This window comes from Grammomys surdaster, unplaced genomic scaffold (genome assembly GCF_004785775.1).
Source record: "Grammomys surdaster isolate TR1022 unplaced genomic scaffold, NIH_TR_1.0 126124, whole genome shotgun sequence".
Taxonomy (NCBI): domain Eukaryota; kingdom Metazoa; phylum Chordata; class Mammalia; order Rodentia; family Muridae; genus Grammomys; species Grammomys surdaster.
The window spans coordinates 4,420,000-4,438,309 of record NW_021620932.1 but is presented as its reverse complement, the minus strand read 5'-3'; the positions used below and the strand labels follow the sequence as shown (position 1 = coordinate 4,438,309).

The window sequence follows — 18,310 nt, the reverse complement described above, 5'->3', positions numbered from 1 at the left end:
AATACATGTTGTCAAAGATGTAGAGAAAAAGTAACACTCCTCCATTGCTGGTGGGATTGCAAACTGGTACAACCACTCTGGAAATCAATCTGAAGTTTCCTCAGAAAATTAGAAATAGATCTACCTGAAGACCAAATAATATCACTCTTTGGAATATACCCCAAAGCTGCCCTACCATGCCACAGGGGCATGTGTATGGGATGTTCATAGCAGCCTTATTTGTGATAGCCAGAAGCTGGAAACGACCCAGATGTCCCACGACAGAAGAATGGATACAGAAAATGTAGTTCACTTACACAATGGAATACTACTCAGATATTAAGAAAGAGGACATCCTGAGTTTTGCAGGCAAATGATTGGAACTATAAAATATTCTGAGTGAAGAAACTCAGACCCAAAAGGACTTGCATGGTTCTAATAAGTTCGTGAGGGGCAGAAAGGGGATAGACTTGGGTGAGGGAGGGGACAGGGAGGGAACATAAGAGGTAGGGAGAAAAACAGGACTGAGGGCCAGCAGAAAGAATGAAAACATGCAAACTCAGGAGTTAGGTGGTGGGGAGACCCTATAGAAAGTACCAAAGACCTGAGAGGTAAGAGACTTTCAGGAATCAAAGGGAGGGACCTTAGATGAAATGCCCTACAGTACGGGATGGGGAAACTTGTAGAGTTTACCTCCAGTAGAAAGACAGTGGAGGGACGGTGCTGCCATCTCACAGGCAAAACTCTGACCCAGGATTTTTTTTTCTATCTAAAAGAACTGCAGGTACAAAAATGGAGAGGAGCCTAAGGGAAAGACGTTCCAGTGACAGGCCCAAATTAGGATCCAGTCAAGGGAAGGCTCTAAGGCCTGACACTATTACTGATGCTATGATGTACTTACAGATAGCAGTCTAGCATGCCTCCAATCCAAGAGGCGCAAGAAGTTCTGAAAGAGTCAGAAACAGATACACCCAACAAATGGACAGATGGTGGAGACCTACAGCGGAATTAGGGAAAAGCTGGAAGAAGATGAGGAGGAGGTGGACTCTATAGGAAGACCTGCAGTCTCAATTAACCCGGTGCCTCGAGATATCTCAGACACTGAGCCACCAACCAGATAGCTTACACCAGCCCTACACTCTCCTGACGCAAATACAGCAGAAGACTACCTGGTCTAGCTCTAGTGAGAGACGAGGCAAAAAACCCTTGAGAGACTTGAGGACCCAGGAAGTGGGAAGATCTGGTGGGGTGGGGGTGGGGTGGGGGTTGGGGAGTGAGGGTAGGGAGGACATACTCTTGGAGACAGGGGATAAGGAACAGTCAGGGCAGACCAGGAGGGCCATAACGACTAGATTGTAAAAACAATGATTAAAGAATAAATTTAAGATTACTTTGTAAAATGAAGATTTTTATAAAATAAACTTTCATATATTGCATACCCTGTTCTTTTTTCTTTTTTTTTTCACATTTCTTTTTTTTTCTCAAATCGTAATTAATTCACACAGGGGTTATAAACACAGGAAGGCAGGATGTGGGGAAGGGAATGACACTGGAGTGTTCAGGGGGAATACAGATATCTTCAGAACCGGGTATCGGCTAGGTGAAGATATAACCTGTTCTTAATTCATTCTTCCCATTGCCTGCCTTTGTGCCTGCTCTAATGTGCTAAATACCAGCATTCCATAAAGCATGTGATATCCATATGATGTCATCTTGAAATATAAGTGAAATACATATATAAGGCATAACATTATACACTACTAAATACAATAATATACTAAAAGCACTATTTACATTATGTGCAGAAAACAGTTTCTTAGAGGCACCATTATATATCTTGATTGATTGATCACTTGCATAAGAAATCAACAGTATAATAGTATGCTTTCCAATTTTTTTCAACATTGAATTTCTGCAAAAGTACTTTGACTCTAATAGGCAGTATGAATTTATCCAAGAATCATGATAATATTTTGTGTTCTGCATTAATTAAGCTATGTAGACACACTGAATGTCTATAACTTATAGCAGAGTATTTTAATCTAGTTTTGCATCGTAAATGTATTCTGAAACTGAACTATTTATGCTTGTGTGAATAAATAACATTTAAATATAGAGGAAATTCAGATAGAATTCTTTGAGGAAATATTATTTCATTAGCAGCATCTTTCTAAACTTTGCAAGATAAAAGTAACACCTTGATCATAAAAAATCCCTCCAAATTTCTAAGTATTGACTAAATAAAAGTAGATGTCCTGTGTCATCATTGATAATTTAAAAACAAATGATTGTTTCAATGTTTAAAAAAGATTACAACATTGAATTTCTGAACATTTCAGTGAAACACATGTAGATGTTTTTATTTCAGTATATTAGAGATTGTTTAATTGGAAACATGAGGCTTCATATTCCTTTCTCTATCGTATATATGTGTATGTATGAATACAAATATGAGTATGTATATGCATATGTGTATATGTACACACAAATATTTATGTAAACATAAGGTGTGTGTCTGTATATATTACATGTTTCTTAATAGTAAAAGGAATTTTGTTAAATCTTCAATGCTATGCATGGAACCTCTGTCTTCATTAAGATACTGTGTTCCTAATTCACTGTGGCTGTTAAGTCAAATTGTCACTGAAATATGGTATGAATAGGCTTATCTTGCCCACAGATAGGCTATGAATGAACAATCTCTCACTTTGCCTATCTCCATATTATATGAAGTTAGATATTTTAGCTTAGCCATGTCGGTCATAGCACCAGATTGTCAGCACTATGGATATATACTATATGTACATATGGTATCATAGTTATTACAGCTGAGATTTAGAGTTTAAATACAATCACTTGTCTCAACTAATAAACCATTATTTTAATATTCCTTATTTTCACTTCTGTGTGATGAAAATTCATGGGTCTAAGACTTGCTAAATATTTTCCAGTATTTGTTCCATACAGTTCAACAGTTCTATGTAATCTAACACATAAGCAATATGTGCAGGTGTGATTAAACTAAACCTAAAGTCAAAGTACTGACTCACTTTACCCCTGGTTTATCTGCTTTAGATTTTCCCAGAATTAAAAGACCAGTTACATTTCCTACATATACTAGTGTTATAGAAAAAAATGTATACATATATACATATATATACATATATACATATGCATATATATGTATATATGTGTCATATCCATATCCATATATATCAAATGGAAAAAAGCAACAATTTCTGAAAAAAATTTCAAACTTTACTGTCTAACAAATGACAAATCTTGGTATCAGTCATTATTTTAAAAATGTCTCAATAGAAATGTGCAGGGTATTTAAGTATCATATGGAAATGTTGAGGGTTTAGACTAATGGAAAAGAAGCACCAATATGCAAAAGAGTGACATGGAAAAATGTTTATATGCTAGAGAAGGAGATGGAGAGGAATGAAAAAAGAATAAAGGGAAGATTGGAGGGAGGTTGAGTGGCAGGTAATAGGCAGGAAAGGGATCAATTATGAAAGTAGTTCCACGAGTTATTTACTCTTCCTGAAGTATAAGGTGCATTCTTAGTGGTCTTGGAGCTTACCTTTCCACATAGTCCAGGAGCCTGGAACAGTGGTTTGAAGCAGGAGCATCATGACCTCCCACTGCATAAAGGAAGCCATCACAGGTGGCCACTCCAACACCCCCTCTCCTCTTACACATCGGTGCACACATGCTCCACTTATTTGTATGAGGATCATAATACTCCATTGAACTCAAACAAGAACTTCCATCTCGACCCCCAACTGAATACAACCTGAAACCACAATTAGGAAAATATTTAATAATATTACCATTTGGATTGGAAAATGTAAAACTTGTATTCAAAAACAAATTTTAGAGGTCAGCCACAAGTAAAAACATATATTTCAAATGTAGATCTTGATGAAGATAACCATATAGATGGAATTCTTCTTAGTATAGCATGCAGTATTCTATGTGACATTGTTAAAAAAAAGTTTTAATCCTAGATTCTAGGAACCTATATTTAGATTGTTTATAAGATAAATGATTAAAGAAAATGGTATCTTTCTGTGAATAAATACCCAGGAATATATTTGAAAGATATTTTTAAAATATAGACTATGTCATAGGAAAGATGATTTTAGAGAGATGACTGTAATTATTTTATTTGGAATCAGCAATCAGACTCAGATCTTGCATTGCACTGTCACAGTTTAGAAGACTAAGCAATAGAGTACTCTGATTCAGGTTGTCATAACAACCATCTTTCTCAGTGTGTACGCTGTAGTTTAAGCAAACTTCACAAGAAATTCTTGATACTGGCTTGAATGAGTAATTCTAAAATTTACACTAATGTTTTTCTTCAATTGTTTTGTTGACAGGACTACAATAGGACCCTTCAAAAATAACTTCTGTGTCACAACTGAAATTAAATGATTGAAAAATACATTGTATAACCCTTTAAACTTACTCATTCTTCATCCTATGGTAATTAATGAAACTTTTAGTGTATATAAGGATGTGTGTGTGTGTGTGTGTGTGTGTGCGTGTGTTTGTGTACACTTGTACCCCTATTTATTAATTTGATATTTTCATATGTGCAATGCACTACCCAATATGTTTGTGTGTGTGTGTGTGTGTGACAAGTGCACATACATACATTATATAGGCAAAACTTAAAAAATAATTCTTTAATTCTTTTGATGCATTATATAATGTCAAAACAGACACAGAGGTATGTTTACAGAAGCCTCTAGGCAGTACAACTCAGAATCAGTATCATTAAAGCCTTGGCAGGCATATGGATTATGTTTGCAATTATAAATAAACAATAAAAGAATGTCTCACCAACAAAATGACATTTGCACAAGAAGGAAGATCACACTGGTGATTAACTCAGAGGCTATGGATTTATGAAAGAGGGAGGTTTTGAGACTGACTTAACACAGAAAACAGTTTTAGAAGTAGCAAAAATCAGGAGAGCAGAAAATTGAGGCTGCTCTGACCTTTGGAGTTAATCAGGGTGAATAGTAGCTGCAGGGCATGTAGTTGCGACTTCTGAAAGAAGACTTGTAGACAATTCCCATAGTACAAATATCAAGAAAGGAAAGGCATGATTTATTTATCTCAAAATTGTGTTATGAGTTTGATCCTTAACTATGAATATTATCTGAACCTTCTTGTAGGCTTGATTCTCCATTTTTCAGTTTCAAAATAATCACATAGAAAAAAATGTACTACATTATACACTATACTTTGTAGGCTTCAGGTATTGAACTCCATGCTCCAGTATTCTTTATTAATTCTACAGTATGGTGCTTAAGCTGATTTCAAATTATGAATACGTTTTTAACAAGCCACTTCTGTTTCTCACATAGCATGCCATGATATATAACTCCCGTGTCCTGAGGGTTCTCACTGTGACTGTCATGCTGCCTTGCTTGATTACTCAGAAGCACTCTGCTGACTCTGTCATTCAAAATGAGGAAATTAAGCAGTAAGGGCATTATAAATGACAAGTGTTGAACAATTTAGCTTGCAAAATGACCCAAGTAAAATATTCATTCAGAAGTTTTTATCATCCTTAACACACCATGAAATCTGAAAACTCATTTACTTCCATTTCATTTAAGTTGAACATGTAACTCAAAAGAAGTATAGCTATAATCCTGAAATATTGCCAAAATGTAACTATACTTTTTAGAAATACTGCATAATATTCTATGTGTAAGGTATAGAGTATGTAGCATTGTCCCTAGTTAAAAATACACAGGGAAGATATTACACTTTTCTTAATGTTTCAAAGGAGATGTTAAGTTTAAATCTCTCTACTTACTCTGATACATGAATAAACTTAGTACATTCATCGGCTATCCAAACTTAGTTCAGTAATGTACATAGGTAATAATATAAAACATTTTCAAGTATTATGTCAGATTCATTTGATTGTAGTTTTTGAAAATATTCAATGGCACATATAAGAACATGCCATAATCTACAGAAGAAAAAAATATACTGTGCATCTATTAGAACTAAATAAGGATACCTCAAAGAGTATTGGACTTCTAAAGGACTGATCAGTGTTTGAACAGTGCATTAGAAGTTTAACACGCAGAGAAGCCTGAGACTGTAAGATTGCATTAGTATATTCACACACACACACACACACACACACACATGGGGGGAGGGGAAGAGGAGGAGAGAGAGTGAGAGAGAGAGAGAGAGAGAGAGAGAGAGAAACAGAGAGAGACAGAGAGAGAGACAGAGAGACAGAGAGACAGAGAGACAGAGACAGAGAGACACACAAAGAGACAGAGAAACAGAGAGAGATACAGAGAGAGAGGTACAGAGAGAGAATAAAAGCAAGGGGTGATGAACTCTGGGAAGGGGACAGGGGAGTGACATAATTTGAAATGTAAATAAATAAAATAATTTTAAAAAGAAAAGAAAATAACTGTTACCAATCATGCAAAAATATCCAAAACCCAAAGAAAAAAATACTTTCCAACCTGATTTAAGAGTCCATCAATAACTGTAATACAAAAGCCAGCAAAGACACCACAAATTTGATAAATTACAGGCACGATGTCTAAGAATATAGATTTCAAAATGTAGCAGACAGTAGAGAACTAAATTCAGAGTCACTTTAAATAGCCAGAGTAGTCAATATAAAACCATCAATCACTCTTATGCGTAAACCACATTTACATTATAAAGGAAAAATCCACATATCAACATACAAAAAAAAAAGCATTCAACAAGATTCATCAAACTCTCACTCTGAAATTTTTCCGGTAATTAGGTTTTAAAGTAAAATATTTAAATTATTGTAGCATGTATTAAATAAAATATGAGAAATGAAAAATGTATGCAGAAGAAATGTGTGATTTATAAATGTTTCACTTTTTGTTGCAGAATTTAGGAAAATGTTACTGTACATTTAACTATATTTATAAAGGTAACTAACTATTGAATATATTCATACACTTGTGAGTTATAGCATATTTTTTAAAGATTTATTTATTATGTGCAGTATTCAGCCTACAAAGATGCTTGAATCCCACAATAGGGCACCAGATCTCATTATGGATGGTTGTGAGCCATCGTGTGGTTGTTGGGAACTGAATTCAGGACTTCTGGAAGAGCAGTCAGTGCTGTCAACTTCTGAGCCTTTTCTTCAGCCTGAGTTATAGCATACTTAAAAAAAATTAGATGGACAAATGTTTCTGCAAAGTTCAGGTTGTATTATCTACTTCTTTGATATAGTTACTTGTGCTTGAAATCTAGCAACACATGGTAGACACATTGTAGAAATGTGTTTAATATCTGAATGAAAGAAATCTTTTTTATAGACATTTATGTAAATACTCAGTAAGATATGACATATGTCAGCTTATGATTTATTTATTAACTTAACTTACATAACCCCATGATTTTAAATGGAATGTTATATTTTTGTACTATACTATTTTATTATCTGTATTATACTGTTTATTATTATTATATGATATTAAACAGAAAAAGACAACTTGTGTGCTTTAACATAATAAATGTATACCGTATGCTAGAAAGATTGATAGCAGAAAATAGATTACACTTAACACAAAAGACTTCTGGAAAAAAATCACTGTTTGGTTAGAACTCATTTAAAGAGATAAAAATATCTTTGTTTATTGTTTCACTAACGCTGTATGAAAACTAACATTTGTATTTTTATATCCAAAAAGGAAATTGTAATGAGTATTTTGTGATCATACCTAGTCAATAAAATTTATCTATAATCTCCTTATTTATAAACAAACATTAAATAACCAATACTTAAGATATAACAGTAAGTAAAAACAATTTATTATATTTAGCCCTAAAATTATAATAACCAAAGTATAGAAATCACACAATTTGAGATGCTAGACTAACACTATCCTGTGTAGAGACCCTCATGAACAATTAACAACGTGTATCTTCCAGAAATCCTTTTCAATCAGTGAATCATACTGCAGACTCCCTGCTCTCTTACCGTAATAGGACAAATTCAATGTTGGGACTCTGAAGAGCAAAAAGATCTAACATTGTGGTAATGGGTTCACAACATAGGAAGTAACAACTGACAGTTTCACAGCAAGAACGGAAATTTGAACATTTCCATGCATTATTGAAAGTTGAGTAAAATCTGTAGGATGAAGAAATGTATGGGCAGCATTACACACAAGAAAACATTATGTGGAGAGAGGGAGGTGATGAAACATATCAGCAGGTGATGTATCAAATGTGACAGAAGCTTGGGAAAGATGGGATGGAATGATGAAACTAGGAAGACAGAAAAGACAGATGAAGAATGAAAGAGGTTTGTAGGCAAAGATATGGAGCTCAGATTGCATTCTGAATCCAGAAGGAAAGGTCACCAAAGTAACAACCTTAGTAATAGTCATGCTAGAATTGGCATAAGATATAGACACAAACTTAATTTTAGCAAAGTTTTTTGCTTTGCTGAGAATAGCAAGAATCTGACTCTTTCCCATTATTTTATATTACTTCTGTGTTTAATTAGCATAAAGATGATTTTACATAATGTTTTAAAATCAAGTTTTTATGCCTTCCTATCTAGTTAATGTATGCATATTAAGTAATGTGCCACTGATTTTTGATTCTATTATATATACTATAGCAGCTCTGGGCAATATGTCCTGTAATATCAGGATATATGTTTGAATGTTTAGAGTTTTATTTTTGTATTTGAGAAACAGATTGTCTAATCAATGCTTTATTCATTTATTTAATTTTCAGTTTTAAGATACAGTTTTGTTTTCATACTATGTAGATAAAACTGTCATTGGCTTCACAGTAATCCACATCTAGCCTCCTGGGTGCTAGCATTACAAGCTTGCAACAAAAAGCTACATTCCAATTTCTACTCTTAGCTACATCAGTTCTCTGCAAAATAGTGATATTTAAACCTGTTTTAAATTCTGACAGGTAATAGAAGCTGGAAGAAACCCAGTGTCCAGGGTTTCTACAGCTACACATTGTTAGGAAAAAACAAGATATACTGTAAGTTTCTTGTTCAGATTCATTCATTTCCTAATGATGATGGAGAAAGATTGAGCTAAGAACTCATAACTACTGAGTTTGCTTCATGCCTGAGAGGTCCTGATTTTAGGACATGTTAATCTTATAAAGGGAGCTTCAAGTGACCTTGTATAACTTGTTCTTGAAGGAAACCTATACTTTCATTTTAGGACAAAAAAATCTGTTATCTACCACAATAAAAATTTCTTACATGAATTTTCTTTAATATGAAAATGCATATAAAGCAGCATTACTTCATTGAAAAACTGATCTATTCACACTTAATGTCCACAGACAATTGGCTAGTAATCTCCTGGTCCAAGACATTATCAAGTCAGAGAGTTGGATGGAAGAAGGAGCAGAATGAAAGAAGATTAGTGGAGCCCAAATTGGCTTTAGAATTATTTCGTGTCACACATCATCCTACTGCCTTGCATTTACAAGATTGTAGGCACATGAAAATTCATAACTAGTAAGGTTCTAGAAGACACTCATTAATTCAGGTGTCCTTATCCATGACTAATCATCTGTGCCTTTGTCTCATAGGAAAACAAGTAATTAGCTTATCCATGCATGGTGATGCAATTTTTACAATAGGAAACCCTGATACAAAACAGCACAATGTAAAGGAGTACACTGTCGTCAGGAAGAGACTTGCAGTTCTTTATAAACCTAAACAGTTCTTGATCTTTAGTGTCCAAGAAAGTCATGCATTTTGGCTCTTTTACCTCATGTAAAGGGATACTTCTTCTAACTATTCTTAACAATAAAAAATGTGCCTTTACCACCAGGAATTCCTTAATTTCATGTTTTTCTGTTGAAATATGTAACTTTCTTAGTAATCTGTATTATACACAGTTTTTTAGCATTTGTCATAGTTGAAACAAAGCTATAAAATATATTTAGAATTTTCAAAGTTTCACCAAGTATATATTATATACATACATATGTATACACACACACACACATATATATATATACATATATATATACATATATATACATACACACACATATATGCACACATGCACACACATACACACACACACACACAGAGACAAATCATATTACATTTCTTTAATACATTTACAACATTCAAGTAGTCTGTCCTGTAGGTAGTAATTATTAGAATGACATGTTTTTGGGTAAAGACTCTAAAAAAGATTATTAATAGTTTAGTCTTTTGTTACTTAATAAATGGAAAATCCTTTAATCTGATCCCAAAACAATCTGTAGGTACCAAGGCAGAATGCTCCTGCTTCTTCTGCTCAGTGAACCTCTTCACGTGAGCTGCTTATTTCTGGATTTCACTAAGCTCACAGGCAGGTGGATGACTGTTTTCATTCCTGATTAGAAAGAAATCTTGGCACTGGATACAAAACCAGCTTTAGACTTACTGTGCCTACCACACATGACTGAAATATAGGGTTGAACACTAAAGCCTGACAGGGCCCTCCTAACTTTATTTATTATAATGCGCTCTTTTTATAACCTCGGATTTTAAATACACAAAATAGATTAGATATATCCACAACATTTTGAAATGTTAGTAGAATTGAATGTCAAACTTAGTAAATGAATACTTCAAACCTAATCACCTTACACTCCCTTGCCAGCTCTTCTGGAGTTGTTGATTGTTTTCTTGCTGTTTCTTATTTCTAGTTAATACAATGTGATCTCCTGGCACATATATATGTACTATATTATCTTGGTCACTGCATATATTTAAATAAAAATAGATAAAATTCAAATTTTCTGCCTTATAGATTTTTTAACTGAAGATTCATCTGTAGAAATGTCATTGAAAAAAAAATTCCCCTGAAGGTTTTCTATAACAAGACTGACAAATGACAGACATCAGTCAAGTGTCTTGACAACGCACACGCACACAGACACACATGCACACACACATAACTTTGACTTGGTGGACTAAAAGCAGTCTCAGTGATAATGTGAATATGAAACAAGGTTATTAGAAGCTACCAAATGATATGAGTTATGTCACCTACAATTTAGACACAGTACTCCTAAATGATTTGTAAAACATCTTGACTGAATACTTCTTAGCATTAACAGAGTCTTATCATCCTGACCTTCTTACACACACTAGCAAGTTATTAATACAGAATGTTTAGAAGTATATATAATGAGGAGAAACAGGGGGTGACAGATGGTGTTTTTAAAAAGTGACTACATTTATTACAAAAAAGTGAAGGAAGCCAAATAGAAAGGTTACTTTAAAGAAGGTATATAGATTAGTAAACACAAATTTTGATTCATGAATCAGAATGACTGAATACAGCAGAGAAGTCAGATTATTGTGGCTGATTATAAGGCTAAAGACTGGCTTGGCCTTCAGAAAACAGAGTCAAATTTGCCCTATCTTGAAGAAAACATCTTTCATGACTGAAACTGGTAGTAACTGTCACTGGTATATCATTTCTTTTTATATTAATTTATTTTTTCTCAAATCGTAATTCATTCACACAGGGGTTATAAACCCAGAAAGGCAGGATGAGGGGAAGGGAATGACAATGGAGTGTGGGTGTTCAGGTTGAATGCAGATATCTTCAGAACCAGTTATCAGCTGGGTGAAGGTACAGGGGGCAAGTCAATATGACTCTGACTATGACTCACTTGACTTTATCTAAGTTGGTATTGTCTGCCAAGGTTACCTATTTACAAGGTCTATGACTACTCAGGCTTGTAGATTTCCACAAAAGCTGCCTGTCTACATTAGCTTATAGCCATCTGTTTCAATGTTTTTCCACAGAGACCCAAGACTTGGTGTAAGTATACCATAGTGGTCATAGTTGGTGGTTCCGAGGCATGCTTTATCAAGGCAACATTTTCCTTATTGCTTTGCTTCATAGTCACTCAACCCCTTAAAGTAAATAATGATTTTATAAAACCTTTGAGAAATTTGATTTCATTTCATAAGAGAGTACATATAATGTTATTAAGCAAACTTGTGGCTTCGTTTTAAGCCATTTTCTGTATTTGTATATGACCTGTAGCATGTTGTGCATCCAAACTTCGGTGTCTCGTCATTTGTAGCAAACTTCACTTCTGTTCTTTACATTGCATACTCTCAGACTTGACACAGATTGCACAGTGATATTGGAATGCTTCTCTACTTGCCAAGAATCAGACAGGTCATAAGGTTTCTCCGGGCTAGGCTATAGCTCGTTTGATAGTATGTGTGAATCACAAAGTTGGTTTCTAAGTATTTTCTAAAAATTTTAGGATGACAAATTTCAAAAAAGGCAAAGGCAAAGTTCCATATCCGGAGGAAAGTGAACAAATGCCCATGACTCCTAAAGATGTCCTAACCCTAGAAATATGGAGGTAGAAGCAAGAATGTCAGTATATTAGTATCTCACTTTACTCTTTGGCAAATACTACTGCAACAAAATGAAATTTCAAAACATATTATAAACCCAAGCTGAAAACCTAAATTGTCCTGTGAATATGCTTGAAAAGATAAACTGATAAAAATGAACTGTATAGATAAATTTAGTTTACAACATGTCAAAATGATCTGTAACTAGAATCTCCATGCTTAAGTTATGGTTACTTTGGAAAATATAGACATATATATATATATATATGTGTATATATATATATGTATATATATATATATGTATATATATATGTGTGTGTGTGTTTTAATTAAATTTAATTATTAATATTAAATATATTATATGTTTTAATTAAATTTAAATGTTAATATATTTAAGAAAAACTCATAAGAAATAATAGCTATGATAAAAAGTAATAATCAAATGAATGTATAATAAAGTAAGTAGTGCATTCAAACATCAATGCCTGTGGATATAATTGAACAATAGTGTAATAAATGAATTATGATAATATGGAATACAGAACACCATGTGGACAAAAAATAAAATAATGCAAAATAATCAAAGCACTAGATGTATAAAGCAAAGAAGAAATAGCAAAATCTTCAAGGGAATAATACCAAGTTACATATAAAACAGAATCTTTAGAAAAACAATTAGCTATCACAGCAACAGAAACCCTAAAATAAGTATTCAATATCATGTTATATAGTCATTTATAATATTTTATTTTTATTTTAGTGTATGTTTCTCTTTCTATAAACTTATAATTAAAAATTAAATAAATTAACATATTAGATTAATAAAAATATCATATTATATCATATAGACATGAATATATTTTCTACTTTACTTCTGTATATTTAATATGTGAACAACCATTTAACATGTAAACTATTCAAGACTAATAACCAATGTCAATAAACTGAATTATCTCTGATAAAATTAAACATTATCAGAGACTTAGACTGTTTTTGTATTTAATATAATCATACTGCTATAGTCATTGGAAAATATTTCAATTTAAAGATCCCACCTCTTAATTAAAACTGAAGAAAAATATTTACTTACAGGTTAAAATTAAAGGATAAACAGGCAGCATTTGTGGAAATTTACAAGCCTGAGTAGTCATAGACCTTGTAAATAGGTAGCCTTGGCAGACAATACCAACTTAGATAAGGACAAGCGAGTCATAGGCAGAGTCATATTGACTTGCCCCCTGTACCTTCACCCAGCTGATAACCGGTTCTGAAGATATCTGTATTCCCCCTGAACACCCACACTCCAGTGTCATTCCCTTCCCCACATCCTGCCTTTCTGTGTTTATAACCCCTGTGTGAATGAATTACAATTTGAGAAAAAATAAATTATATAAAAAATAAAAAATGAAAAAATGAAAAAAAGAAAAGAAAATATGTGATTCATATTTATCTTATGTATTTATAAACTTCAAAGTAAAAAAAATCAAAAAGAACCAATCACGTGAAATATGAAAATGATACATATAAACATACTTCTTCCAAACTAAAATAGAATATTTAATATTTAATTTATTTCTACAGGTGTATATTTCCATTTGTAAATCACTTGATAAGCATAAAACTATCTGAATGCCATTAAAAGTATGATTTAGGCCTAACATAAACCTGCCTATAGTAACTTAAGCGTTATCAAAGTACAAGGCTGCAAATGCTTTATCTGGAATCTTTGTGTTAAAATGCAAACAGCTATCAAATATATTACACCTCACGAAATAATGTTCAGCTTTTCAGCTAGAGTGTGAAATAGGATCCACAGTTATTGTTCCCAAATGCACCACTTTACGTAACTATCATCAAAATATCTTCATAACAACTCTGAAAAGCAGGTGGATAGTTTACCCCAGTATAGTAAAAAAATAAAATGGAAAAAAGGGTGTGGTGATGAAGGACAGACTTACATTTTTCTGTGTCATTCCTTCTTATACATACAGAGATCATCCCATATCAAATGACATATCAGGGAGGAATGAAGTCAGTATGCTGGAACCTTTATCTCAGATCAAGTCCAAGTCTGTACGAAAGTTTAGGACAAAGATGTACCCCACAACATCCCAGTATGTATCTGCATATGTATGGCATGAGTCTCCAGCCTTGATTCCCTATTAGGTTAGATCATAAAGTTCTTGACCAGCAAGGTGTCTGCAGTTTTCCATCTTTCCATACCACCAGGTAAATCACAGGAGTCAGCAAATGCAGGGAATGGCATGTTGGGAGAATAGTGAGATGTATGGAGATCAACAGTAGTCAGTCTGGATAATGATGTTTAAATTAATTACTTCAAAAAATTCACCAAGTTTGAGTTGCAGTTAATTTGTTTATGTAAACAATTAGTTCAACAGTTTTGGTGAAAGAAGTAGCTTATTGAATAGGTATGGAGAAAGTAGACATTTTTTTTATTCCTGATTTTAGTGCATATGTTTTGCCTTTCTCTCCAGTGGTTGTGGGCTTTCTTTAACCCGTTATTGTTATTTTGAGGTATGTCTCCTCTATTCCTATTCCCTCCCAGAGTTTTATCATCAAGAGATATTGTCAAATATATTTCCTGGATCTAATTGGATGAAAATGTGGATTTTGTCTATCAGTTTTTTCATGTGATAGATTACATTTATTGATTTTTATATCTTGAACCATCCCTGTATCTCTACGATGATGTTAAATTGATAAAGATAAATAGCTTGTTTTGTTGTTTCTTAAATTCTGTTTCCAAGGTTCTTACTGAGAATATTTTCTTCTATATTCATTGAACATGAAGAAACTGAGCTGTTACCAAGTTGATAATTCACCTTACTTGATTCCTGGTATAGGAAGATACTTTGAGGCTCTCAGAGGAGAAAAGTAATCACCAAGATCACTTAGCCACAAAATCTGTGACATGCAAAAGCTACACGTCTTCCAGATTTACTGGTTCAGTACTAGTGCAAATATTATGCAATTAGCAAACTACATTTGATGGTTGGACTTGATGCCTACTCCGTACGATGAGATCATACCCAGCACTATTATGTGGTCAAGGGCCTAAGATGAGATACCTCATGGAGAAAACATATTACTATTATTCTACTAAGGGAAGAGAAATCAAATGACACATAACCACCTGCTACTATACCCATGAATACATCATGAAATCCCCATGAACCCTCCCTTTTCAGTAAGAGGAAATTAACAAAGAAACATACAACTGGACAGTGCAGAGAACTGATTAGCTTCAGAATACTCAGTTCTAAATGGTAAACATATAGATAAATGGGTATCTATACAAAAGATGAGGTTAAGAGATTATAAGAGCCAAAGTTGATAGATAATTCTTAGAAAACAGTGTCTTGGAAAGTGCTAGGACTGAAACACACATGAACCCACAAAAACTGACAGCGTTCACAAGACCTGAAGTTCAAATCCAACAAAATCCCAGCTGTGAAGAGAGGAAGTGGATGCAAAGTCTCACTTCTAATCAAGAAGCTATATACAACTGATACTTATTAGGCCACAGAAAATCAGATTTTTTCCCCAACAGTGTGACATTGAGTATATAAAAATTATCCTATGCCTATGACTAATTGGCCAACACAAAATGAATTCTGTGTTTGTTTTAGTTTTGTGGGAAAATACTTTTTTATTTTTGTTTTTATTTTATTTTCACTGTTCATGTGTGTGTGTTGTGTGTGTGTGTGTGTGTGTGTGTGTGAGAGAGAGAGAGAGAGAGAGAGACAGAGACAGAGAGAGAGAGAGAGAGAGAGAGAGAGAGAGAGAGAGAGAGAGAGATTGGGGAGAAAGAGGGCTGTCATGATGGATGGATAGCAAGGAAGGAAAGTTCTGAGATGAGTTTCGGGGAATCTGAAAACATGAATAAAATATATTGTATGAAAAATTTAATATCAAATACTGTTACTTTTGAGAATTCCTAATTTAAGGGTGATAGGAAGAAAGATGGAAAAGTGGAAGAACTGGTACAGTCACACTTACAGAAAAATCATAGTAAACTCCAAACCTTTAGTAACTTTCTGAAGGCTACTTAAATATTTTACTCAAAGTATGGAGATATTCCCATAACATATCCTTAATAATTCTTCTATTAGGAATTTATATAACAATTTGGGTTATTTTCTATGGTAAACATACATGACATTATTTAAAGATTATTCTTAAATATTGCCACACAATTATTTTCTTCTTAACCTCTAAGAACATTACAGGAATATCTACTCACTTGCCATTCAGAGCTGCCACTCCTACTGTGCTCCGAGCAATGGACATACTGGCTACATATGTCCACTGCTGGCTCTGGGGATCCCATCTTTCCACGGTGTTCAGATAGCTCCAGCCGTCATGGCCTCCCACTGCATAAATAGGCCCTTCAAGCACAGTTACTCCTAAAACATTATAAAGAAAACATAAAACAATGGGTATGGAATTAATATCTCATTGTACAGTGAAAAAATGTTAGAAACTTAAGTTTCATGCTGTGTTCTTATCCTAAGAAAATAATAATTACTTTTGTATTTTAGGAATTTTCTTTCTTATTTATGAATTAGAAAAAAATTTTAATGTTACATATTCTGATGATCGTTTCCCTGTCTCCAGTTCCTTCTAGATCCTTCTCAGTTTCCCAAACCCTCAACTATACTCCTCTCCTCTCCCTTCTCTTTCTGTCTGTCTGTCTGTCTGTCTGTCTGTCTGTCTGTCTATAAAACAAACAAATAGGCAAACAAACCAGAGTTTTCATAGTAAAGGGAAAGACCAAGAAACACAAAATCAAAATCTGTAAAAAACTTGGTATCTATAAAGTCAAATTTATACCCGCAGATGCACGTGCAGACAGAAACCTTAGAAAACTCAGCCTGAAATAGTATTTCTCAGTCAAATCCCTGCCATCAGGGCTCAGGAAACCCTGAAGAAGATGGTGCAGAAAGACTGTAGGAGCCAGAGGGGATGGAGGACTCTAAGTATCAGGGCTGTCTAAATCAAAGACCAATACAGAGATGAACTCACAGAGACTGAGGCCACTCGTATACGACATGGAGAAATGTGTACTATGTTCTCTGCATACATATTTGTTTCCAGCTTAGTGTTTTATGGAATTCCTGAGTGTGTGAATGAGTGGCTATCTGTTTCTTGTGCCTTCTATTGATTTCATTTTCTCCAGTATGTTTCTGATAGTTTTTTCTTTATCTCATTATATTATATTTTAGTTTAATAAATAGAAGGAAATGTAGCTTGGTAATGTTCAATGAAATGTTTAACTGTCCAAAACAAAAGAAAACAAATTTCCTTAAGAATCTTAAAAATAAAATAAAGTTTATAGCACTAAACTATAGGCTTGCTAGTAGACATGTTATTTGTTAATAAATTGTTACAAATTTAATGCTTTATATGTGTGCTTTGAACACTACAGAAGCTGAAGTTTCACAATAAGGATTAGTATTGAGTTACTGAGTTCCAGATCAGACTAAGGTCTAAGTTACATAGTGGGACTTTGTTTTAAAGGAAGTGTGTGTGTGTGTGTGTGTGTGTGTGTGTGTGAGAGAGAGAGAGAGAGAGAGAGAGAGAGAGAGAGAGAGGAGAGACCTACAATAGTTAAATGGAGCATGAATTATCTAGTATCTGAATGGTTGCATTAAAGTAAAAACAACATTTAAATTAACTTGTTGCTTTTTTTTCTTAAGGTATATGCTGATATTTGATATCTGATATTTATACTATTGGTCTTACCTTTTCTATTTAGGATTGATTTGGGTATTTAAGGTTTCATATGAGTTTTCTATATGGAACTTAGGATCGTATTGTCTATTACTGTTGAGAATGCCATTCAAATTTTGAAGAGAATTGCATTGAAACTATAGACCAATTTTGATAATATAG

At 33.7% G+C, this 18,310-nt stretch overlaps 1 protein-coding gene across 2 annotated transcripts in view; it reads right to left on the bottom strand.

Moving 5' to 3' along the window:
* Window positions 1–18,310, bottom strand: part of Klhl1 (kelch like family member 1) — a 350,430-nt gene that overhangs the window by 17,602 nt on the left and 314,518 nt on the right. For both annotated transcript variants that reach the window (XM_028756561.1, XM_028756563.1), the window contains 2 exons: window positions 16,659–16,821; window positions 3,566–3,778 (listed from right to left, as the gene is read on the bottom strand). In XM_028756561.1, the coding sequence (XP_028612394.1) occupies window positions 3,566–3,778; window positions 16,659–16,821 (376 nt within the window). The remainder of the gene's footprint in view (window positions 1–3,565; window positions 3,779–16,658; window positions 16,822–18,310) is intronic.